The sequence below is a fragment of the Chanos chanos genome, chromosome 8 (genome assembly GCF_902362185.1).
Source record: "Chanos chanos chromosome 8, fChaCha1.1, whole genome shotgun sequence".
Taxonomy (NCBI): domain Eukaryota; kingdom Metazoa; phylum Chordata; class Actinopteri; order Gonorynchiformes; family Chanidae; genus Chanos; species Chanos chanos.
In genome coordinates this window covers 26,687,895-26,713,734 of record NC_044502.1, presented here as the reverse complement: position 1 = coordinate 26,713,734, position 25,840 = coordinate 26,687,895, and the positions used below count along the sequence as shown (strand labels likewise).

Here is a 25,840-nt window from a genome sequence, read left to right as displayed (position 1 = left end):
TGACCATGAAAGACTTAAACATGCCAGAAATATGAAAACATTCAGAAATTGTTATAGTTTTACCAAGGATTGGGGCCAAATCACATTTTAATCTCGACTGAGATTCATGCCCTGTTCACATTCTGTATTTTTCATTGCTCACTGCTAATACTGATTCTTGCTTTGTAATTAAATGACAACTGCACTAACAGTCCCCCCCGCCCCCAATCTTCTGTTCCCCTAATGGCAGTGTCAGAAACGCAATCATGCCTTTCGGAAACACCCACAACAACTTCAAGCTGAACTACAAGTCTGAGGAGGAGTTTCCTGACCTCAGCAAGCACAACAACCACATGGCCAAGGTGCTGACCAAGGAAATGTATGCCAAGCTGAGGGACAAGCAGACCCCCACTGGTTATACCCTGGATGACGTCATCCAGACTGGTGTGGACAACCCTGGTGAGTAATGAAGACCTCCCCACAAACAGACGGAGCCACACCCCTCCCCGTCCCTTCCTACCCTCATCGCCAATCAAGCCCAAGCACTGACTATCAATAATCTGCGTAATGCTACAACCCGACTCTAGTTACACACAGTCAAGGCTCAATTCGATTTAGATTCAATAAGTCAGTTTAGATACTTCATCATTGTGAGATTCTGTGCTTTAAATTTTTTTTCTTTTAAAAACTGAATTGTGCAGTAAACTCCAGTAGCTTACAGTGAGGTTTTGTCCCCTTTATAAACGCTGTGTTTAAAGGAGCCACCTCGCCTCAGACTCGCTGGCAAACCTTCTGTGCTGGAACCTCTGACTCCACTGCTGGGCAGTTACCTCCCAGCTCGGAGAAACACACGCTCTGTCTGCTGTGTCTTTGTGCCTTACACAGAGAGCTGAGTTCTGGTCTTTTCCATCAGGTCACCCCTTCATCATGACTGTGGGCTGTGTCGCTGGTGATGAGGAGTCCTATGAGGTCTTCAAGGATTTGTTAGACCCAGTCATCTCAGACCGTCATGGTGGATACAAGCCCACTGACAAGCACAAGACTGACCTGAACTGGCAGAACCTGAAGGTACGTCCAGCGACGAGCAGTGAAGGGACAAGTGAACATGAGCGAATCTGAAAATGGACATTAAGCGTTGTTAATGCCTGTGTGGATGTTCTGTGTTTGATTGTGTGTAATCGTTTTGTTTCATTCTGGGTTTTTTTTTTTTTTTTTTTTTCTCCATCCTAAAGGGTGGTGATGACCTGGACCCTAACTACGTTCTTAGCAGCCGTGTGCGTACTGGCCGCAGCATCAAGGGATACTCCCTGCCCCCCCACAACAGCCGTGGAGAGCGCAGAGCTGTCGAGAAGCTGTCCGTTGAGGGTGAGCAAACAAGGTCTCACACACACGCGCGCGCACTCGCATACATACACGCACTGGCTCACACATTTATCAAAAGTGTTCGTGCTTGTTTGTAACACACATGCCAAGGAACACATTTAACAAAATGACAACAGTTACATCAGTGTGGGCTCAGTAGACCTCAACTCTTTTTTTTTTTTTTTTAGCCAATCTCAAACGCACGTTTTGTGCATCCAGTCCTTCACTGTGGTTCATGACCTTTGTGCAAAAAGCACTCAGGAAGCTGTTAAATGACAGGATGTTCTGGATTGACCGTCTATACCACCATCATTAAAACAGATGCAGAAATGACAAACCTGGCCTTTACCTGTGTGTTTCTGGACAGCGTGTACTATGTTTGACATGTGGTAACCTCAGATTAATGTGTGGCCTCCCCCCTGCACTCTCTCCTCTCCTCCTTAGCTCTGAACAGCCTGGATGGTGAGTTCAAGGGAAAGTACTACCCCCTCAAGTCCATGACTGATGCCGAGCAGGAGCAGCTGATTGCTGACCACTTCCTGTTTGACAAGCCCGTTTCCCCCCTGCTGCTGGCTGCTGGTATGGCCCGTGACTGGCCTGACGCCAGGGGCATCTGGTGAGTGTGAAACAGGAAGGTATAGGAACATAGGGAAGATGGATGCCTATGGCTAGTGGGTTGATTTTCACATCAAAAAGGGAGATGCGTCTGAAATAAAGGCCATCAGAGGGATATTAGCGTAGGGCTGTTTTTTTTTTTTTTTTTTTTTTTTTTTACAATGGCGAAGTTAGAACAATGTTAGATTCCATATTTTCGTGCCTATACCTTTTTACATTTTATATAGAATCCCTATTTTCACCTGATGATTACACTACATGAGACAACAAAATTCCCTAAACCGCAGATCGAGAGGATATTTTAACACCTCCATAGAACGAATGTGACTTTAATCTGGAGAGTATAATCTAGAATGTGGGAGAGGTGTCTCTGTATCACATGTTTTGTCACCCTCTTTCTCCACCACAGGCACAACGACAACAAGACCTTCCTGGTCTGGGTGAACGAGGAGGATCACCTGCGTGTCATCTCCATGCAGAAGGGTGGCAACATGAAGGAGGTCTTCAAGAGGTTCTGCGTTGGTCTGCAGAAGGTACGGAGCGTTAAGACACACGCACACAAGCACGCGCTTTAAGATGTCATTGTTCTGAACTGAATCCGTGTCTGCAGATTGAGGAGATCTTTAAGAAACACAACCACGGCTTCATGTGGAACGAGCATCTGGGTTACATCCTGACCTGCCCCTCTAACCTGGGCACCGGCCTGCGTGGTGGTGTGCACGTCAAACTGCCCAAGCTGAGCCAGCACCCCAAATTCGAGGAGATCCTGACCAGACTGCGTCTGCAGAAGCGTGGCACAGGTACACACACACACACATACAGACACTGCTTTGTTCCCACGCGAATGTCTTAGCAATACAAAGGTAATTTAGACGACTGAGAACAGCTCTCTTCATCTTTGTCAAGTAAACTAACCTTGACTTGCACAACACAATGCTACATTTTAGAAGTGGTGGGGGGAAAAGAAAAAAAATTCTCATGGTAACTCGATTAGACTCGACTGATGAATCCTTTCCTCATCTTCCACGTCTCTCAGGTGGTGTGGATACCGCCTCTGTGGGTGGAGTCTTTGACATCTCCAACTCTGACCGTCTGGGCTCCTCTGAGGTGGATCAGGTGCAGTGCGTGGTTGATGGTGTGAAGCTGATGGTTGAGATGGAGAAGAAGCTGGAGAAGGGCGAGAGCATCGACAGCATGATCCCAGCCCAGAAGTAAAGAGGGGAAAAAAAAAAAAAACAACCTCTTTCTTTTTTTATTTGTTACCCACCATGCTCGCAGTGACCATGCAGAGGAAACCGCTGCTCCACCAGAGACTCTTGACTCTGCTGCCTCTCACTTTTCCTTCCACTTTTTTTTCCTTCTCCTTTTTTTTGGCCATGTTTTACACCCCCCCGCCCCCCAAACTATGTTCAGTCAGTGACAGCTTGGGATCAGATTGCAAAATGACGCAGGTTTGCCTGATGTCAAACGCTTCACCTCAATTTGGTTGTAAAGTAATTCAATCAAAACTGTAACTCATTAAAAACGACCCCATAAAACATTTGTCTGCGTGTTGTTAACATTGTCTTGACTGGTGTTACGAATATTTGCTAGTTTCTGGTACAATACTGGTTTCAGTTCCAGGCATTTCAGATTGGTCGTTTGACGGATGTCATGGAATCTGTTTAACCTTGTATGCCAAGAGTTTATGAATCCGCACACGTCACATGGTCTTGTTCATTTAAAATGACAGAGGGGAAAAGCTAGATGCTACCATGCTACCACAATAAGCTCAGCTATATTTTATACACTCATGTCTTACATCACACGTAAAGAAAAGACACAGAGAGGAGTTTGTCAACATCGGTGAAGTTTATTTCTCTCCAGCTTTTTTGTTTGTCATTTGTGTTTGACCAGTGGTGCAAGGACCTCTGGGAAATGTAGTTCACTCTGCAAACGTACTCGGGGACTGAACTCAAATCTCTTAGAGCTTATAGTTGGTGTCCACCTTTTTCTCTCTCTCTCCTTCTCTCTTTCTCTCTCATTTTCTCTTTCCCTGTATCGCTCAGTCTCATATTGCATATTGAATCAATGCTTTATGGAGGACCCAGTGCTGCTTGTGTAGCAGACAGTGCATCTTATACTATAATACTAAGTGGTGGAGAAACAACACTCTTATTCATACACAGAAATCTCAGACTCAGAGAGGAGAAGAAACATAGCTTACATGTGTCTCACTGACAGGTGATTCTGATTCTTCCCCCTCTCCTTTAAATTACCTCTCAGCGGCCTCTGAATGCACGCACACACACTCACACACATGCACGCACATGCACACACACACACACGCACACACACACTTGCTCATGTATACAATCGCTCACCCACATGCACACATCACACACGCACAAAGAAACAAACACCCATAAATACACACATAAAGGGTGTCAGCAAACTCCAGAGTCATTATGGCTGCTACAGTAACATATAGTTAGTGTGTATACATCAGTCAGAGTGAAAGATCCAGTCTAGTGCACAGGAGTGCTGGGACAGATATCCATTACCAAAGCTGTGTGTGAACAATATTCCCTCTGTAAAAACAACAGGATAGAGAGTGGATTGGAGCTTTCTCTCATTCTCTCTCTCTCTCTTTCTCTCTGTTGCTGGATCATGCAAAACTGCAGGTTGCTGTGTTTCTCTTCACCACACACAAAAAACGCCTGGAGAGCTAACAGAGGTTTCTCTGTTCTAGCTATAGGTTAACCTGGAGTTCTAAGATATATACTATAGTCATATTATTATTATCATCATAATTATTATATGCAGTCACAACCTGACTGATATAAACCATATTTTCTCCCCAAGATAATTATCCTAGAAAATAAATTAAGTACCTGTGCAAATAGCCACAAATTGTTCACATTTAAGACATTAACGCTCTCTGGTGGCCAAACTTGGGTACTACCACCCCCCACTTCAGCCACGGGATGCAGCTGACTCAAGTTAAAACGAGCGTGCTGAGGAGATGTTTAACAGACAGAAAAACCTCAGCAGTCCGGCTCAGGCCAGTCCAGGGGACGCAACTCCTATACAACAGAAAATCTCTCTCCTGTGAGGGAGTCCAGTCACGAAATTCGACACGGTGGCTTGGTCCGCCGGAGAGTCTTCCAGAGGACCTTCCCGTGATTCAGGGGCTCGGTGGAGAGCATTACAAGTGTTTCTGCGAGTGCATGGGGAAAACAGGTAAACAACAAACAAAATGGAAAAAATGCTATTATGTAAACATGAAAGGGATGTTAAGATGAAGAAGAGGTAGATGAGTGAAGGAATGGGTGAAGGTTTTTGACAGCTGGTAGGAGAGAGGGGAAAAGAGGTCTCTGTCCAAACAGGCGCTGTGACGAAGGAGTAAAAAAAGGTGAAAAATATGACTCGAATTGAACCTGATCTAAGTGAGGACACAAAGTCTAGTGAGGGCTACATTTTGGCATTTTCACAGCATCCCTACAAAAGCAGAATCTGAGACAGAGACAAAGCGCTAGTGCACGTACATCCCCCAGCAAAATGTTCCCTTAGTCTGACGTAGTGTCCTATCAGCACGACACGAAACACAAACACCAGCGTCTTTCCTTCCTTTTCCTTCCATACTTCATCAGAGCTGTGAATGATTTTCCACCCAAAGAGACGTCCACTCATGCCCGAAAAACTCTAAATAAGACCCTCTGTTAGTTAGTTATTCTTTTTTGCCCATTTTAAGCAAATCCCTTTGCTTCCTCCAACGTCACATTCTGAGGGTCAGCTGTGAAAAAACTACAGCTCTTCCTATCAGACCAGGCTCCAGAACTTTCAGCCTCTGTCCTTCCTTCCCTCCTTTCTTTATGCTCCTCCAAAACAGTATCCATACTGTCAAGGTTATGTTTAAAAAACACCCGCCTGCTTCACTGCACTCAAGTGCCTCTCCATTCTTATATGGCGTGTTCCAACACACCACACCAATGCCTACTCACAAAACTGTGTGTCAGTACTTTAATATGGAGTCTTTCTCTCCTACTCTGGCCACTCTTCAACGCTCTTTAAGTACGAGCTTCTAAGACCCGGTCCTGGAAGTCCACAGTACTGCTGGTGTTGTCCACCCCAGTCTCGCCTCTCTACATCACAAGCCAATCATTATTGGCTGTACGCACTCTTCAACCAGTTAGAGACTACAGTAAACCAGATCTGAGGAACAGTTGTCTAAATTGTTAAATACTTTCAATCAGTTTCCCTGTCCAGGTTCCAAAATGTTTTACTTTAACACTCAGTTATAATCAACATACACATACAACCAATCGAAGCAGCCAGAATGTCCTGACTGCATTCTGTTTAACCAATCAACCAATTAACCTCACACTGTGCACATTCCAACCTTATCAACTTCAAAAGAGGTCATGTGAGCTTCTGAAAGCATCTATTAGAAACATTATCATACTGGACAAAATCATTCCACAGTCACCGCCCTCCCATCCTGCAGCCTTTCGCTTTGCTCTGTTTCATTTAACAGAGAGGGGAGCTGTAAAGCACAAAGGACTGTGAGAGGAACACTTCTCAAAGGATAATGGGGTGAATGGGGGGGGCACTGTCTGTATCAGTGGTGTCCCGGTCCAGTCCCGGAGGGCTGTCTTTCTGCTGGGTCCTACCCCGCCTCACCTTCTAAAGGAAGCCAGGTGTTTACCAGGGAACAGGTGTGAGCCCTCTCCAGATAATCAGAGATCCCCCTCATCCACTGACATGAAATCCAGTGGGGTATCAGCCCTCCAGGGCTGGGCTTTAGCACCTCTAGTCTAGATGGATGATCCAAATCTGAATAAGTATGGAAATCCAACCAATCACAGAGTCTGCTTGGAGAGGTCAAAGGACTATGGAATGCTGATCTTTGGAGGAGTTTCTGTCATTCAGCATTACCGCTCTAAAATAATCAATAGTCTTTACTAAATGAAATATATTTTTTTGATAATATTAAAACATTAATAATAACAGTCATTTAAGCAGTACATTATCAGCGAACTCAAGGAAACATTTATCTATTTATTTAGAGCTTCTCCTTTCACGAGCTAAATTTTATACTAAAATCTTATTTTGAAATGAGCCTGTGATTGGTTGGTTTAAATGCCTGTCAGATTTGTCCACATTTTTAAGTCCCTGGAGGGAGGGGCTAAATGAGCTGACATGTTTAGTTGCCTCTTGAGAGTTTTGCTGACGTTAATATTTGTGTATATCATCCACTGGAGACTATGGCTCTACATGACAAAATGACGTTCATGACTTAGCAATGACTAATGTAAAAACACACAAAAACAAAAACAAAAACAAACAAAAAAAACCCATCCAAAAATCAGAGATGACCAGTCAACCAACGGCAAGACTTTGAAAAAAACATATAAAAAGGTGGTAAAAAAGAGGAATGACATCAATAATAGAATTAAAAATTGTCACAAATAGAATAAAAATACTAAACTGGATTTCACCTAGTTTAGAATGTGTGTATGTATGTGTGTGTGTGCATCTGTGGGTACCTTTTTTTTTTTTATGTGGACGTTTCCCGTGTGAGATGAATTATGTGAAACATGAGCATGTTTTGGATCCATGAACAGGCCACATGAGGGATGTGTGTGTGTGTGTGTGTGTGCGCACGTGTGTGTGTGCATGTGCGAGATTATGAAGAGTTTCAGGGCATCGTTTGTAGCTGGGAGCAGAGGGATGCTTAAGTCTGTGTAACACAGAGGTGGGGTGGGGCAAAGTCAGTTCACTATGACAACAGCAGGCTGGAACGGAGGGGGGGAGTGTCTTTCAGTCTAGTCCCTCCCACTGCCCAGCCCCTTTCGTGTCTCAAAGCTCCACCTCCTTGGATATTTGGGTGGCAATGTGTCGGAAGGCAAGAGGCGCCCCCCACAGGCGAGTGTAGCGCACCCCGTTGGCCTCAGTGGGGCCAGACCAAAGCTGACAGACCTCCGCCTGGAAGGTGACCATCGAACCCTGCGCGTTGTGGCTGCAGCAGAGCAGGAAGGGGCCGGCGTGATGCACCTGGCAGCCACACCCACGGGCCGCCTCCCGCACTGCAAACAACACCTCCGCTGGGGCCCGGGGGGGCGGCGGCTTCACATCCCCCCACCCTCCGATGGCCCAGGGCTCTGGCGCTTTCTGATCCCTAGATAAATGGCCACTGAGGGAGAGAGAGGGAGAGAGAGAGATAGAGAGAGATAGAGAGAGAGAGAGAGAGAGAGTGAGAGAGATGCATGTATTCAGATATACAGTATGACAGTTATGATTCTATAGGCACCAGACGGTGAACATGAAGGTGACACTGACCTTGTGACCGAAGATCTGCAGATTCCCTCAGGTTCATTTGTGACCCTGAAAGAGAGAACACACAACACACACACGCACGCAAACGCGCACGTACACGGACACAGACACAGACACACACGGAATGTTAGGCGATGTTGTAATTTGTGAGGGAGTATAAGAACGAGCCACCAAACTCACAAAACATCCACAATAACATCATTCCACAATAAATAAATAAATAAATAATTAAACTCTGTGACATTACAGTCAAGTTCGCATACAAGCTCATTCATTTTACACCAAAAACAACATGAGCAAACACATGCATGTGCCTAAACACCATGCAAAGATGCACCAGTCTTCATGCAGTGACACAGAGATTAGACACTTCTCTCTGTTCTTAATCGCTCCATACAGTGACACAGAGATTATACACTTCTCTCTGTTCTTGATCTCTCCATACAGTGAAACAGAGATTAGACACTTCTTTCTGTTCTTGATCTCTCCATACGGTGACACAGAGATTACACATTTCTCTCTGTTCTTAATTGCTCCATGCAGTGACACAGAGATTAGACACTTCTCTCGGCTCTTAATCTCTCCATACAGTGACACAGAGATTAGGCAGTCTGTTCTCTCTGCTGAATTAGCTCTGTACAGTCCTGCCCTGACCAGGTCCTGACTGAGGAGAGAGAGACAGACAAACAGGCAGACAGGCATGCAGAAAGACAGGCATGCAGAAAGACAGGCATGCAGAAAGACAGGCATGCAGAGCGACGGAAAGCTAAGCTCAAAAGGCAGGCAGACAGGGATAAGGGGAGGGAAACCATACCAACAAGAAAAGCAAGGAGAGAGAGACAGGGTGACTTACTAACTGTTTTGGATCCCTGTGGAAGAGTGCAACCCAATACTGATTTGTTAGAGCCCTGGCGTTTAGACGGGTCAAGATTGACCCTGAAAGAGTGACAGTGGAACACAGAGAGAGAAAGAGAGGGAGAGAGAAAGAGAGAGAGAGAGGGAGAGAGAGAGAGAGAGAGAGAGAGAGAGAGAAGGACAGAAACAGAAAAGAACAACAGGGAAACGGAGAGAGAGCATGATGTGAGAGGCAGAGATGTTTAAGAGTGACGTAAAAATGGAGAGAAGAAGAAGACGAAGCAGAAGAAGAAGAAGAGGAAGAAGAGAAAGATTCAGCAGCTGATAGGTCAGAAGCAGCACACACACATACACACACACACATACACAGTATGAAGCTGTCACAAATGAGCCTGTGTGAGGTCAAACATACCAGCTTATGTTACATCAGTCTGCATTACCCTACATAAATAAAACCTACAGCATCTTTAAAAAACAGAGTGTGTGTAAACCTTTATGAGGATAAACCTGGACCTCTGTTGGGTTAAAACTTGTTTACCATGTAAACCTGTAGTATAGGTGCATATATGAACGGCTGTACAAGCTGTAACTGTAGTAAGTTTAAAGCTACATAGTATTATCTAAACTACAGTATAAGAGTCTAAATGTAAGCCTGTGTATGAGTCAGACTGGATCTCTATAAGGCTAAATACGTCTGTGTGTATGAGTCAGACTCAAAGTTATCAAGAGTAAAAAAATGAACAAAAGTATCAGAAGACGTATTGAGGTTAAAGATATCTGTGTGGGCTTATGTGTTAGATGTGATGTGTATCTGTATGTGTCCGCGTGTGTGTGTCTCTGTGTGTGTGTGTGTGTGCTTGCATGTGTGATTTGCTTATGTCTGTGCGTGTGTGTACAATGTGTGTATGTTTGCCTCTGTGTGTGTTTACATATGCAATGTGCATGTGTGTGTGTGATTATGCCTGTCTGTGTGTGTATGTGTGTGTGTTTATGTATGCAATGTGTATGTGTGTGTGTGTGTGTGTGCGTGTGTGTGAGTACGCCTGTGTGTGTGTGTGTGTGTGTGTAAGAGACAGAGAGAGACATACCTGCGGGTGAGTTTGGAGGTGAGTTTGCTAAAGAGGTTAGAGGTGGCGCGGGTGCGAGCGTGAGGGGGCAGGGCTCCTGCGTCATGGGGCATGGTGGGAGATGTAGGCGGGGGGCCATAGGAGGGTGGACCACGGTCTCTCAGCTGGCCCCCGTGGAAGGTGCTACGGATGGTGGATCCACGGGTCAGACGACATCGCTCGCTGGAGGAGGAGGAGGAGGAAGCCCCCGCCCCCGCAATACTCAGAGTGGAGGGAGAGGTGGGGGGCAGTCGGTGAGAGAGAGAACTGCACAGAGAGGGGGAGGGAGAGAGAGAGAGAGAGAGAGAGAGAGAGAGAGATTTTTTGAAGGATGGTTGAGTACAAAAAGCAAATGATAAGTTTGCACATGAAGAGAAGAATGCAAAACAGACAGAAAAGACCAACAGAGAATCATTTACATAACTAATTCTTAGGTGTATATGAAAATATGTGGAAGAATGTACATATGTACATATGTGTGTGTGTATGTGTGCCTTACATGTTTGAGTGTGTGTGTGTGTGTGTGTGTGTGAGAGAGGGAGAGAAAGAGAGACAGATACTGAGAGAGAGAAAAAGGGAGAGAGAAAACGAGAGAGGGAGAGAGAGATCTTAACCTGTTCTCTTTTCCGTTCTGCAGCAGTGAGTGCCTGTCAGTGCTGGAGCGATCTGTACACACATAGGTGTTCCTACGAGTCATAGCACTGCCTGGGATGTTGTTCTAGAACACAGATAACAAAATACTCTTAGAATACACAGAAAACAGAACACAGAGAACAGAGCCCTATAAGAACACACACACCCTCACTGAAAGTCCCCTATTTTACTTTATACCCCCCAAAAAATCCTTGATACCAACACCAGCTTTTATATCATGATATCACTCCTGAAATAATACCTCAGTAAACAGGTGAAAGAGCCTGAAAACTGATAGAGTACCAGTATAACAGGATATGCATGCATCATTTAGGTCTTTTCAGGACATAATATTTTATTTTTGATAAAGGAATTTCAAGCATCTTTGAGATAAAGTTCTTGACTGTAATTAAAAATCAGAACTTACACAGAGCTTTAAGGTGAAAATGTTAAGCTAAAGAGCTAAAACACTAAAAGTAGCTAGCAAGCCTACGTGACATGATTGAAGCCTAAAGCTAAATAAAAAGGATAATCATTGTGTGCTATTGTGGTATTCACATCTGACTTGACCTTTTGACCTTGACCTTTTGATCTCCTTGTAAAGGTCAGGATGGTTATCTCACAGATGCTTTATCAAATAAGACATACCAATTCCTTTTACTCTCAGATCTGTTGAGTTGCAATAGAGTTCCAGAAGTTTGTTCGTCATCCTTGTCTCTCTAAGTAAAATAATGTCAATTTTCAGATTTGGCTCTGTTTTTGTCCATAAGCCAGGGACAGCTACAAATGTTCTACTGAACTTTTTCTCTCTTTTTTTACCCACATACAATATTGAGTCATTTTCTCAGAACCAACCCCCCAAGCCCCCCCCCCATCCACACATACCTTTCCTTTTCACAATCCAAATTCAATATTTCCACACTCTGACAAACCAACCTCCCTCTCCTCTTTTCCATTTTCCCAACCTCTCCACCCCACCCTCTGATTCCCCCTGTTTCCCTCCTTGACTCACGGTGGTGGCGGTCATCTCTTTGCGGCGTTCGGGGATCTCGGCCTTGTTGGGGTTGTTGGCGGTGCTGACCATGGGGCTGGAGGGGGGCAGACTGCGGCTGCCCATCACGCTGCAGCTGGCCTTACGGGGGGGCATGCGGCTCTCCCTCAGCTCCCTGTCGCCCCCACTGGTCGGGCTACGTTTAGGGTGCATCACGGGCATGGATGGACCGCCTGAGGAAGGAGAAGACACACATGTGTGCACATGGTGTTAACAGCAGTCACTGTGTTGTCTGTTTCAGGGTAACTAATTTCAGGGTTCATTAAATGAGTCAGTGAGCATCAGTCACCGTTCACCGGCTACAGTATTAGCATTAGCATTTAGCATGCTCACAGAAGTCGCTGTGTCGTCGCTGGCGGTGGTATGTGGAGGCGCTGCGCTGCGTCTTGCTGTGTGAGGAAGAGGAGGAGGAGGAAGAGCCAGTAGCAGAAGAGTGTTTGTTGGTTCCATTGGTGATAGGGCTTGGCCGCACTCGCGGCAACGTCATACTGCCACTCGACCGCGACTCCGCGCCGTCCTTTAACCACGAAAAACCAAAAACACACTTTGTCAGTAAATTAAATACCTGTGACAATGAGAGTTTATAAATCAGCATGAGTAATCTATGTGTGTTTTGTGTGTGTGTGTGGGGGGGGGGGGGGTGGAGGGCATGTGTCGCTCTGTCTATACCTTTTCTGTTAGTGGCAGTGTCTGCTGCCCTCTGGTGGCTGCAGTATGTAACTTACCTCAGACTTGAGGCCCAGAAGCAGGTAGGTAGCAGTCACCTCATTATACTTTTGATTCAACAGAGAATCTTTAATCTCCTCTGGGGTGAACCCCATGCCCACCATCACCTCTGCACAAAGCAGGAGAGAGACAGGGAGAGAAAGAGAGAGAGAGAACAGTCCACAAAGCATGTTAAAAAAAAAAGTCTTTGTTCTTTAATTTTGGTTTGGGGCCCATGGGGTGAGAGCCTCTGATACAGAGCAAGAACCCTTCGATGCTTTACAGAAGAGCCATAATGGGTCGTGCAGACACTCTCAGTTTCATGGTTGTGCATGTGCTTACCTATGCGGTGGGGGTCACTGTAATCCTCTGCCGGCTCAACGTGGGGCTTCAGCTCATCGCCCTCATACCCTGTATTCATCCACTTATCCTTCATCACTTGCTGTAGAGGCAACAGAGTGCATCAACATCAGCATCCACATCACTCAGCATACACACGAGAATGGATCTGTATTTTAGTATGATACTGTAAGTATGTGTTTGATCCTCCCCACCTCTAGAGTGCAGCGTTTGCTTGGGTTGAGCACCAGGAATCTGCGCAGTATTCCCTCACAGTCAGTAGACATGTAGAAAGGAACACGATACTTCCCCCTTAAAACACGCTCACGTAGCTCCTGAAAAACACACAAGCACACATACACACACACATTCATGGCATGAAATACCACACGCACATGCTAGTATCGAACAACCCACAGAGCACAAATGTTACATGAATACTACAGCCATATCTACTGTGGCTGAGGGAAGCCCCAGGAAAAGCATGGCATTGATAAGATAGCAATGAGGGGTATATAGTGGTAGCAGGACATTTGAGTTGCAGTGAACTACAGAGCCATTTTCATGAACACTAACTGTGTTAACAGAAGGTTATGATAGTGGGAAGGACTCTGGGCTGACAGACAGTGTATAGAGAAGTGTAGAAAACACGCTTGGCTAACAGACAGTGTATGGAGAAGTGTAGAAAAGACGCTTGGCTAACAGACAGTGTATGGAGAAGTGTAGAAAAGACGCTTGGCTAACAGACAGTGTATAGAGAAGTGTAGAAAAGACGCTTGGCTAACAGACAGTGTATGGAGAAGTGTAGAAAAGACGCTTGGCTAACAGACACTGTATGGAGAAGTGTAGAAAAGACGCTTGGCTAACAGACAGTGTATAGAGAAGTGTAGAAAAGACGCTTGGCTAACAGACACTGTATAGAGAAGTGTAGAAAAGACGCTTGGCTAACAGACACTGTATAGAGAAGTGTAGAAAAGACGCTTGGCTAACAGACAGTGTATGGAGAAGTGTAGAAAAGACGCTTGGCTAACAGACACTGTATGGAGAAGTGTAGAAAAGACGCTTGGCTAACAGACAGTGTATAGAGAAGTGTAGAAAAGACGCTTGGCTAACAGACACTGTATAGAGAAGTGTAGAAAAGACGCTTGGCTAACAGACAGTGTATAGAGAAGTGTAGAAAAGACATCTGATCCCAGTAAGACATGGGACTGTGTGGGAAGAAGACAGGGATCTCACCTTAAGGTTTTGTCCATCGAAGGGCAGCGATCCACTGACCAACGTGTAAAGGATGACACCCAGGCTCCAGATGTCCACCTCCGGGCCGTCGTACTTCTTCCCCTGGAAGAGTTCGGGGGCAGCGTAGGGGGGGCTGCCGCAGAACGTGTCCAGCTTATTTCCCAGAGTAAACTCATTACTGAAACCAAAGTCGGCTATCTTTATGTTAGCATCTGCGTCCAGGAGCAGGTTTTCAGCCTACAGACGGCAGGGGTTATCAAAGAGGAGAGTTTGAGAAGTAAGTTGATTTGTGTTATCACTGACGCTGAACTAAATAAGAAAGCAGGAAACGAGAGAGAGAGACAGAGACAGAGAGAGAGAGAGATGGAGAGAGCAGGAGAGAGAGACTGAGAGAGAGAGAGAAACATCATCCACCTCACCTTCAGATCTCTGTGGACAATGTTCTTCTGGTGGCAGTAATGAACAGCAGAGACGATCTGCGGTGAACAAACAGAGACACAGGTGAACCACACTGGCCCTCATACAGAAACACCAGTCAGCTCCATTTTCAATCATACATGGCACAAACCGTTATGTTTCCAGTCATTTTACAAGCACATAACTGAACAGTCTTCAAAGTATTCTGAACTACAGACTGTTGATCCTGTTCTGAACCAGTCAACACTCAAACTATAAAATGTGCTGAAACCCTACAAGTATATGCACGAAGCAATACACTGGAGTTAAAGTACCACACTAAATGTATGACCCCGTGACCTGCAGGGCTCACCTGCCGAAATTTGGCTCTGGCTTCTGTTTCCTTCATCCTACCATGAGATACGAGGTAGTCAAACACTTCACCTGTGAGGGACAGGGAGGGAAAAACAACCCGTCTGATTGACAGCATGTACACTGACGCTCATTGATTTATGAGCAAAGATTGCGTTTTGGTATGAAAAGGCTGACAACTTTGGTTTTGCATTAACCACATTCATAGGTTGAAAAGGCAGTCTGACAAATAGAGTTTGCAGTTTACAGACACAAAAATACATAACAGAATCTGATAAAATGAGTCAGTTAAGCAATATATTTAATATTTCAGTGTATTCATGCACTGTATTGTTTAAGATACTTAGGGGAGAGCTGGACATTTGTGACGTGGATTAGATTTTAAGCTAATGCTAAATTTGCGATAGGCAGTACTAATTCCACAGGGACGGTGCTTACCTCCACTAGCATACTCCATAACTAGATAAAGGGTCTTTTCGGTTTCAATCACCTCAAACAGCTGCACTGTAAATACAGAAACCCAATATCATTTACCACACAGAGAGAAAACCAATACATAAATACAGCCCAAATAAATAAATAAAGAGGTAGACAGATTAATAAATAAACAGGCTCTCCGGATATTTTTCTTTATCCTTTAGCGAGCTGGATCCGGACTAATGCTGTGTGATGCTGGAGCAGCTGATCCCTCCGACAGCTGGAGGAAATTCATTCTCTCTCTCTCTCTCTCTCTCCCTCTGCTCCTCTTTTCACCTCTTTGCTCTCTCAGTCTATACCATCTGTTTTCACCTACTGGCAAACCTGCCCTGCTCTCTCGCTTCTTCATGAGCAACAGTTAAATCAACAAATGAATCAATCAATCAATTACTCAATCAATCAGTCTCTAAATAAAAATGGAATCCATTGCTGAATCAGTCAGTCAACCCAGCAGTCAGTTCAAGCAATCAGTGACCCCTCCCGAACTGATAATACACTTAAACACTCTGGCTCTTACCTATGTTTGGATGACGTAGTCCTTTCATGATCCGCACCTCTCGAAAGAGCTGAAAGTTTAAAGAGGAGAATGATGTAATATGATTACCAGTACACACACCTCGCGTAACAGAGCATGTAACAGTATATTTATGTATTTGATTTTTTCAGCGCAAGGTCACAAAAAACACACTTTTCATCTTTACTGAGGATGATGAAGGTTCATGCGGACAATCTGCTAGATAATCTCCTCAAATGAAATAAGAATGCCAACACTGTGTTTAAAAACGCTCACTGTACATGGTCAAGATGTCTAACTGTCAGTCATTCTGTTACCATGGAGATGGAGCTTGAGAAGAGGACACATGAATCAGTGCTGTATGCAAAAGAGCATTTTTCTTCAGATACAGTAACTCTCTAAAACACAAACCTACACACACGCACATGCGCACATGCACACACACACACACACACACACACACACACACACACACACACACACACAAACACACACATCACGGCTTGTTCCAATCTGATCAAGCATGTACCTCTTCCGTTCTCACTCCATCCCTCCCTCTCTTTCTCTCCCCTTCTCCATCCTCAGGCAATACCCAATATAACGTCCCTGTTGCCATGGCAACCCACGGTACAGAAGCCACAAGCTCTTCCCGATGTGCTACGTGGGTGATGGGATACCTTTTTCTATCCCACAATGCCATGGGTAGAGGCTGAGAGATAAGACAGCAGGTCAGCAGACCCCTGTCATGATATCTATGGTACTTCATAAGATCGTGTCTTCGAATACATATAATATATATGTAATTATAGCGAGGGACGACAGAAAAGAACCTCTTCTACTTCTCTGAATGTCTCTTTACATACCCTGGGATCTCATTACAGATGCTATTATTACTGTCACTGCCGAGGCCAGCAGCTGGCTCAGTAACACACACAACAGTCCCCTGTGGGACAAAAACCACAATCAATTTGACCGCACGACTGACCGCAAGTCAGTGTGTGCTCCATGCTCATCCATAAACCCTCTGATCACAACACACACACACACACACATTAAACAAAATCTCTCTCTCTCCCACACACACGTACACACGTTAAACAAAATCACACATCCAATCATAAAAAAGCTTCTTGAAAGCTCCTTCTGCAGTGTTTCAGCAGATATCATACATGTTTATTATCCGTGCTTTATAGCATGTGGTGGTGTGTTTGAGTGAGTAACTTACAAACACCTGAAAAACATGGACTGTGCTCTACAGCAGAGCCCTCCTGTTTCTGTTTCTCTTTCTCTCTCTCATCCGTAAAGGGTCAGGTTATGCTAATATGGGTTCTCTCCAGTCGTCTCTGCAGAAGATTTTTTTTCTGGCCTTAGGTTATCTGGCCTATTCTCATCCTTAGCCAATCATATTGCTTTCTGGTGCAGTAACCATTTAAGTGCATTGCTTCTACCACTCTCACTGACCAATCCTTGCTCTTCTTTGGTCAGCAGCAAGAACATCTCTCATCTCATTGGCCAAATACAGCATTCTAGTCACTGTCTTTGACCAGTGAGACTGCTAGGACAGACTTCATTTTATTTGTGTAACTGATGATCTGTAAAATGCCACATCAGGCTTATAGACCAAGAAACAGCAAATATTCTCCAGAGAGTGAAACGAAAGCCAAGAGAACAGAAGAGAGCGTCACAGAAGAGAACAGACGTCCTACAGATGGGCACTGAGAGACAACTGAAAATTCATTTCACACGTTTCTTTTTAACTGTTTGAGACGCCTGTTATGTGGTTATAGTAGTGAAACAAATTCAGTGGTTTATGTAACATGGAGTGGAGTGCCCAGTTTACTGCCCGGACTCTCTAACCACATTCAGCTTCAGCCACAAATACTCTCTCAGTTCGAATGAGAGAAGCTGCTGTCTGCTGCACTCTCTAGACTAGAATGTGTAAAGAAATCCATGAACAGTATATTATACTGACCTCAAAGCTAGCCACAGCAGAGTTTACATATGGCCAAATGGTGTTAGGTTTGTGTGTTATTGTTCTGTGTCGAGCAGCAGAGCTCAGATTGAGGCACAGTGGGGCATTCTGGGCCTGTGGAGGACTGCAGCTGTCTAGTTCCCCTCTCCAGCAATACACACCAAAGACGCTACACACAAATAACATGCTACACACTAAAACAACACACTAAACACGGCAAAAACATGCCAAAGGGTATACTACACCACACTAAAAATAACCATGTTAGCTATGGTAATGCACCAAGCAACAAGAGAGATTACACATTAAAAGCAGTGTCTGGATTTCCACTAACCCTATGGCTGTAAACTCTGAAATATTGGAGGAATGTTCAATGTATGTAATATCACATAAACATCACAAAAAACTGTCCCAAATCATTCTCCTTCTTTGTATTGCCTAACAGTACCTTATTCTCTATGGCTCCTTAGGCTGAAGTAGTGAAAGATTACAGAAAAATGCATTCTACAATGCACATTCAGATTACAGGGAACGTTAGGTAGGATCTACCTAAGAAAAGGAACACAGAGTCCAATCTCCACAATTCTTATCTGACTCCACTCCTCTGCTCCCTTCTTTCCTCCATCTCTCTGTGAATCTGTTGGCCTGCTGAAGCCTGCCGCAGGGCTGGAGTAGACCATCCTCACAAAGAGAGATCAACACACTGCCTGGCTATCCTTGCTGACGCACTGAAGGAGGGAAACATCTGCACACATCCAAGACGTTTAGATTCACTGAGTCCCTGCCACAGGAGCAGGCTGGTCTACGTGTCTCCCATCTCAGACAGACAGAGAGACAGAGAGAGAGACAGAGAGAGAGAGAGAGAGAGAGAGGGAGGCAGAGAGAGAGACAGAGAGAGAGAGGGAGGCAGAGAGAGAGACAGAGAGAGAGAGAGGGAGGCAGAGAGAGAGAGAGAGAGAGAGAGGGAGACAGAGAGAGAGACAGAGAGAGAGAGGGAGGCAGAGAGAGAGAGAGAGAGAGAGAGAGGGAGACAGAGAGAGAGAGAGAGAGAGAGGGAGACAGAGAGAGAGACAGAGAGAGACAGAGAGAGAGAGGGAGGCAGAGAGAGAGAGAGGGAGAGAGAGAGAGAGAGAGAGAGAGAGAGGGAGACAGAGAGAGAGAGAGAGAGAGGGAGACAGAGAGAGAGAGAGAGAGAGAGAGAGAGAGAGAGAGAGAGAGAGAGAGAGAGAGAGAGAAGGACTGGATGTGTGGGGAGAGGAGACGACGAATCTTGCATAGGCTAAAAATGGCCCAACCTGACAAGTGGGATGACTCACTGAGCACACAGCAGAGGGAACATAGATGACACAAAGATTCAATACTGGGGGCAACACAGAGAAACAGCACTAACACAGCACTTATCTGTCATTGACATAGCACAGGTACTCAATACTGAATCAGCAGGTGGATTCAACGCTAACTCAGCAGAGAGATTCAGAATTGAAACAACACAGGGAAACCCTGATGTTTCAGCACAGAGATTCAGAGGTGAAATAACACAGAGATTCACCTGTGATTCAGCACAGATTCAGTGATAACAGAGCAAAAATAAACAAACAAACAAACAAAAACACTGTAATGTTGTTCTGAAAAATACTCCAGAAACAATGGTGTATTGGCTTCCATGAATTACACTGTATCTTTTTTGTATCATTTCTAAATTTCACAAAAAGCATAACAGAAATTATTGACTGATGCAGCAGTTAGTCTTTAGTCCTATATTTAAAAAAAATCAACATTAAAATGTATTTAAAAAATATAATTGATAACTGAGAAGTGTTTCTCTTGTAGTGTCTTGTCTATATCTCACTACCAAAACACCCCTTTCAAACTGTAAATATGTGTAACAGACAAGAGCTCCTTCTCCAGCAAACTGGGTGACATCATGCTATGACATCACCCTGGAACGCTCTCATCTGAGCATTGCCTCAGTTTTTAACTAACACAGCAAAAATGACATAAGAAGAGCAATACGCTCTACTACAGAAAAGAAATACTGATGACAACAAGATGTAAACTGCCAGCACTTAAAAAAAAAAATCACTGTTTAGATTTATTCACTCAGCTGACTTTCTCTACTGTAGAACAACTTAGAATTATGACTTTCTTTGTCACAGGTCACATATGTGTGGGCTAAAGCGCTGTGCTCAGGTGCGGGCCAACAGTGAACCATCAGGCATACACATTGACTCCAGAAGCCTCTGTTTTACTGGGCCAATTCCCTTAGCACCACGCTACTACTGCCTCAATGAATCATTCACCTCACTACAGTTCGTCCTCTTTTCTCGCCCCTCCACACATGTTTCCCTCCGCTGCATGGAACAAACACTCCAAGGATACGGTCACGGACATGATTTTCTTTTAAATAAGCACATATTACGCAAGCGCTTTAAAAGAAAAAGAACAAAAAATAGGCAATGTATATTACCTTCTGTAGGCTGGTTGGGTTCAACTGAGTTTTGTCGATAATTTTTATTGCAACCTGAAACATGAGACAGAAACATTCGGTCATTCATGGAACTCACTTGGAATCCAAAGGCACCCATACGATGACGGGAGAGGACGGCAGTAGTGAGTATGACAGAGACTAGACACAACATAGTTTCAATGAAATGACTTTAGAAGTACCAAACACAGTTGAAGTTGCCCATCTATATTGTGCCATAGCCCACAATACATCCCAATCCAAATGTCACCGTAATACCTCGACTTAATCCCATTAATCCCAGCCACTCCACACTCTCACTTATTTGTCCAACGTCATACAGTCTGCCTCTGTCCCTTCCCACTCCACTTTCTCTTCTAATGCTCTTCTCATATACTATTTTTCTTTATTCTCCCCTTTCCTTTCCTTTAATGTTTTTCATTCTCCTCTCCACTTCTTTCCTCCTCCCTTCTCTTTCTCTGTCTCCATTTCTATACCCTCCTTTCAATTTCTCTCTCTTCCCCCCTTTCACACCCTCTACTCTTCCAATCACATTTTTTTTCTCCTTCAACTCCTCCTCTCTAGTTTTTTTGGTAAGACTCACCTCTCTGCCGGTCAGGATGTGACGGGCAAGCTTCACCTTGGCAAAGTTGCCCTTGCCAATGGTTTTGAGGAGCCGGTAGTTGCCGATGTGAGGCTGTTCGTCCGAGAAGGATGCCACGGAATTCCGGCATCGCGCTCCCAGAGAGCGGCTTGACACACTCGTCCCTTTCTCTGAGCGACTCACCGCCAGAGAGGCATGCTGGGAAAAATAGAGAGTGAGAGTTCTCAATCACAGAGAGGAGTTACATATAACACATTCATAACATATCTGAAACCACGAAACAAAGAAAAAAGAATTAATGCCACTGGGAAGTTGAGGAAATACAGAGCTCCTTGTGTGTGTGTGTGTGTGTGTGTGTGTGTGTGTGTGTGTGAGTTGCAATTACATGTGTGTTGGCTAACTGTATTACTGCACTCTTCATATCGTCCCTGCAGCATCTGTGAATATAATGGTACTGGGGGTGGGTGATACTTCGATTATACTCAATATACCAAAGTTTCTTCTACATGTGATGTAGTAAATGACAACATCACGAACATCAAGATTTCAGAAATCGAGGAGAGGAGATTTCAAAATATCTAAATATATATTGTGATTCGCGATATAGCCTAAGAATATATATAGGCCATATTGCCCAGCCCTAAATATTACCTAATTTACTGTGTGCTGGTGTGTGTATGTATGCATGTATATGTGTGCGTGTGTTTCTGTGTGTGTGTGTGTATAAAACGATGGAGATGTATTATACTACGCAAAATATCATGTAACAATATATGATTATTACTGTGCAGAGCTAGAGCTACACCAAAATATGCATGTGCAGAGACTGGTTAAGACATCATATTCAGTAATTACAACAGAGTTCATATGAACTGGACTGAATTGAATTGAACTGAATTGAATTGAAAAGAGTTTGAAAAGAATCAAACAGAATTTGTATATAGTTAAAGTAGTCCCAGATACATAGAAATTGGACTGGACTGTAAGGGCCCACTATGCAATAACAGAGAACAGGACAGTAGAATTAAACAGAGGAAAAGAGGAAAAATAAGTAAAGATAAGCTTAACTTTAATGAAGAATACTACAAACTGTTTTGAGATGAAGAATCACTTAAGCAAACTGTTACACTCCTGATTAAGTAAATACATTAAGACTCATGGGGTTCAGTGTAAGCTAAGTCTATCTGACTGGGCTTACTCAAGATTTTATATGTTCTTTGGTATAATGACCTGGTAATTCCACATGACAGTTAGGATACACAAGGAGGTTACACTGCTTGAATTAACAAAGAAGTGTTAGTAAAAAATAGTAAAGAACAAATTAGTTAAGTTAGTTAAAGTAGTAAAGAACAAATAATATTTAAAAATTATGTAAAAATGGATGCCCTGCTGTTTCCACTAAAAAAGGAAAAACAAAACAAAACAAAAAGCCCTCCAAAAACATAGCCAGTTAAGTCAATTGTTTTGCTAAATGCTTTAATGATCCTGTTGGCTTCGCACACCCTAATATGCCAAGAGTTCTGAAGTGTACACCCATCATATACAAACATCGTACATATATTACACACGGTGGTGGTTTAATCTGCAGCTCACTGATGAAATAGCTCCATAGACGCAGTGAAAAGGAAACAGTGTAATTGTGATGTGTGAAAAATGTATTACATATGTATACTGAGTTATACTGTGATATGGGACACATCGAGAGTTAACAGAAATATGCTCGATTGGTAGTGGTGAGTGTAAACACAGTCATATACACACAGAGAATGTGTCACTTCAAAGTTCATCTTTATAGACAGTAAAATGATGAAGATCAGATTAGCAATCATAATGACTCATAGGAGGAGAAGCTGGGTTTTACAGCAGAGAAAAATAAATAAATTAAAAAAAAACTGCAAAGCACAGAAAGCTCATTCAGCTAAAGCAACACATCAGCTTGTGTGTGTTTGTGTGTGTGTATGTGTGTATTAGACATGTGTGCTAATCTACTAGAAAATCCAGGATTAATTTGGACCCCCACTGAGGTTACAGTCTCATTTATTGTCTTGGCTACAAATACACTTTCCTTCAGAAGTCCTAGAACTGAACCAGCATTATCGAATGGTAAACATTTCCCATGATTCTCTGGTCTGTCCAAACTTTGCACAAGCTCTAAAGAGAACCATGTGAAAGGAGATGGAGGGAACAAAGGCCCCTCTCTACAAACATGCCATCTGTGCATCTGAGAAACACTGCTATTGGTCATGTGACCAGAGAGAGAGAGGAAGAGAGAGAGAGAGAGAGAGAGAGAGAGGGCAAGAGAAAGAGAGAGTTAAAGCCAAATACTGTGAATTTGTTAAAATGATCCATCCATGCCTTTCATGTTTAAATTTAACAATGGTGTTATTTTCAGTGTCTGTGAATTTAGCACATTACAGTGTTGGCAAAGAGGCCTCACTCCTACTCATCACCACTCTGAATATCCTGCTGGAGATCAATTCAGTCTCCCTTTCTCTCATATCCCAGTTTCCCCAGCCCCCTCAAATGACCCCATACTCCACTGAAACCATCCCTAGCCCACTGTTAATTTAGCCTTTTTCTCAGTTCACTTCAATTCAGTTCCATTCATTTCAGTTCTGTTTATTTAAACTCAGTTCAATCCGATTCAATTCAGTTACATTAATTTCAGTTCTGTTCGTTTAAACTTAATTCTATTCCTTTCAGTTCAGTTCCATTCCATTCATTTCATTTAATTTAATTCCAATTAAACTCAGTTCAGTTCCATTAATTTCAGTTCAGTTAATTTCATGTCAGTTCAATTCAACTTGAGGCCCCCATGCTTCAGATGTACTTTTGTCAGGGCAACTGATGATGAAAACTGGGTGAAAAAATTTTAAGCATTACTCTCTCTCTCTCTCTTTCAGTAGAGTGATGTCAATTTTTCACAAATGAATGCATCTCCAACAACTGTATTCCAGTGCCAATAACTGAGAGAATATATTTTCATTACAAAGGTCTTCACACGGCTTTTTGTTTCAAACATATATTTCGCCCAATTCCGCCGATACAAGCATAACAGTCTTGACGATAACGTTGACTTAACTCAAACGACTAATACATCCTCCCGTTCTTCGAACTAGTTAAGCCGTTATTCATATGTCAAGCAATCATGTCATATGCACACACCGTATTCGCCCAGTTAAGATTCAGTGACACCTCAGCTGCACAAAGCAGTCCCGGCTTTTCTGTCTTGCATTTGTAAATATGTCACATGATCTTGGTTTAATCTGATTATATTTTAATAAAACACATCACATAAACTGGATAGCTAAACGAAATTTAAGCAACGTTGCATTTGAGGGTTTTTTTTCTTTTGCTCTCATTTATTCCCGTTCCTTTCTTTCTTTCTTTATTTTTTTAATATGTCTACTGCCAGTTTTGTAATCGATTTGTCGATGAAAACCCCTCCCCATTGTTTGAATAAGGCGCAGAGTAGGCCCAGCTGCTGTAAGCAGTGCGTGTTGACTGGTGCTCAAATAATGCGCGCGGGGATGGCGCTGGCAGACCTCGCCAACGTTTCCGAACGGCTCGTGACAGACGCATTGCCTATCTTCATCTCTCATAGTGCATAACTGAACTGACCGTATGCAAAGGATTTTTTTGCGGTTCGGGACGGCGTGGACGAAGGATAGGCCAGTCAACCGAAATATCAGCCTGAGCGCAGGGCACATACGATCAGAAATGTGACATCATTATATGAACGGCGTTGAGAATGGAAGCTGATGGCTCTGCGTTTAAGCTGCGAGGCTTGTGCGCAGATGCACAGATTGCTACAGTATGCGGATGGGTTTGTCTGCGGTTGTGCACCTCATAGCGGCGCTTCTGCCATTTACACATTCAAGGATACGGCCCATTTTGCCAGGAAACCTGCCACACTCAAGCCTAGTCTCCGACAACCATTCCTCTCTACTCAATTTCAATATGAGGCAATGTAGGCCCAGTGCACTGCTGCAAAATGCAAGGTGCATCAGCAAAATAAACAGTCAAACCTTTCCCAGCACTCACTAATAATAATAACTGTGTAACTGGAATGTACATATAAGTATATTACGCAAATGAAATCGTTGCACTTACATGATCCGTGCCCCGTTCATTCGCAGATGGTAATGCGGACCGAGATGACATTTTTTCCCTGAGATTCCAATCGATTACAGATCAATTACGAGAACAATATTTACAGTTATTAAGCTCCGCTGCTGATAGCATCCGACATCCGACATCGGCCGTTCCGCACCTGCTACCACGTCCCAAATCAAGCTGCCCGTTCAGCTGCCGGCGAAGCCGTGCAAGAGAGAAATCCTGCGCCCGTCATCACAGCAGCGGCGGCAGCAGCAGCAGCAGCAGCAGTCAGCAAATATCAGGGATGTCCTCAAGCCTGCTGCATTTTCCGCGGTCCAAACGATTATTATGTAAAATCGATTTTCGTTTATTAAATGCAAACACAACGAGACGGAATATGTGCTAAAACAGAATGATTCTTGGCCAGAGCCCAATGTTTCTGAGGCTACTGTCCACTGCCTGCCTCATCTCTACGAGCAAAACAAATACGGCTGCGAAAACGCCGTCCTCGTTTCTCATAATAACACTGATTATCTCTCCCTCGCTCTCCCTTTCAGTTCTCCCTGTGCAATTTCCCTCCGAGCATCTGTCTGTCTCGTAAAGAACAGAAGCTGGCGGACAGACGAGGCCAAAATCGTTCACATTCTAGACCCCCTTATTCCAGCGGCGAATGTGAGATGCGCCACTTCTTCCTCCGGGAACACGGACTGACACATCAACCGACCGCAAAAGCACTGCCTTCCT

General features: G+C 43.9%; 2 protein-coding genes across 5 annotated transcripts; one reads left to right on the top strand and one right to left on the bottom strand.

Moving 5' to 3' along the window:
* Positions 1–245: 245 nt before the first annotated feature.
* On the top strand, positions 246–3,171 carry ckma (creatine kinase, muscle a). 2 transcript variants are annotated; one of them, XM_030781077.1, is made up of 7 exons: positions 246–438; positions 893–1,047; positions 1,212–1,344; positions 1,786–1,957; positions 2,366–2,489; positions 2,567–2,756; positions 2,993–3,171. In XM_030781077.1, the coding sequence occupies exons 1-7, from the start codon at positions 246–248 to the stop codon at positions 3,169–3,171; spliced, it is 1,146 nt and encodes a 381-aa protein (XP_030636937.1). The 2 variants fall into 2 exon arrangements, with proteins under 2 accessions (XP_030636937.1, XP_030636938.1); XM_030781078.1 differs by lacking the exons at positions 246–438; positions 893–1,047 and adding an exon at positions 1,121–1,128 and having other exon boundaries at positions 1,250–1,344.
* Positions 3,172–7,797: 4,626 nt separating this feature from the next.
* Positions 7,798–25,162, bottom strand: mark4a (MAP/microtubule affinity-regulating kinase 4a). Of its 3 annotated transcripts, none has more exons than XM_030781305.1 (18): positions 25,112–25,162; positions 20,999–21,196; positions 20,398–20,451; positions 15,962–16,010; positions 15,406–15,471; positions 14,969–15,039; positions 14,619–14,675; positions 14,200–14,436; positions 13,179–13,298; positions 12,967–13,066; positions 12,645–12,754; positions 12,253–12,436; positions 11,881–12,092; positions 10,850–10,953; positions 10,218–10,502; positions 9,128–9,210; positions 8,275–8,322; positions 7,798–8,162 (listed from the first exon to the last, which is right to left on the bottom strand). In XM_030781305.1, the coding sequence occupies exons 1-18, from the start codon at positions 25,160–25,162 to the stop codon at positions 7,798–7,800; spliced, it is 2,394 nt and encodes a 797-aa protein (XP_030637165.1). The 3 variants fall into 3 exon arrangements, with proteins under 3 accessions (XP_030637165.1, XP_030637164.1, XP_030637166.1); XM_030781304.1 differs by having other exon boundaries at positions 7,798–8,171; positions 8,278–8,322; XM_030781306.1 differs by lacking the exon at positions 9,128–9,210 and having other exon boundaries at positions 7,798–8,131; positions 8,278–8,322.
* Positions 25,163–25,840: the final 678 nt, after the last annotated feature.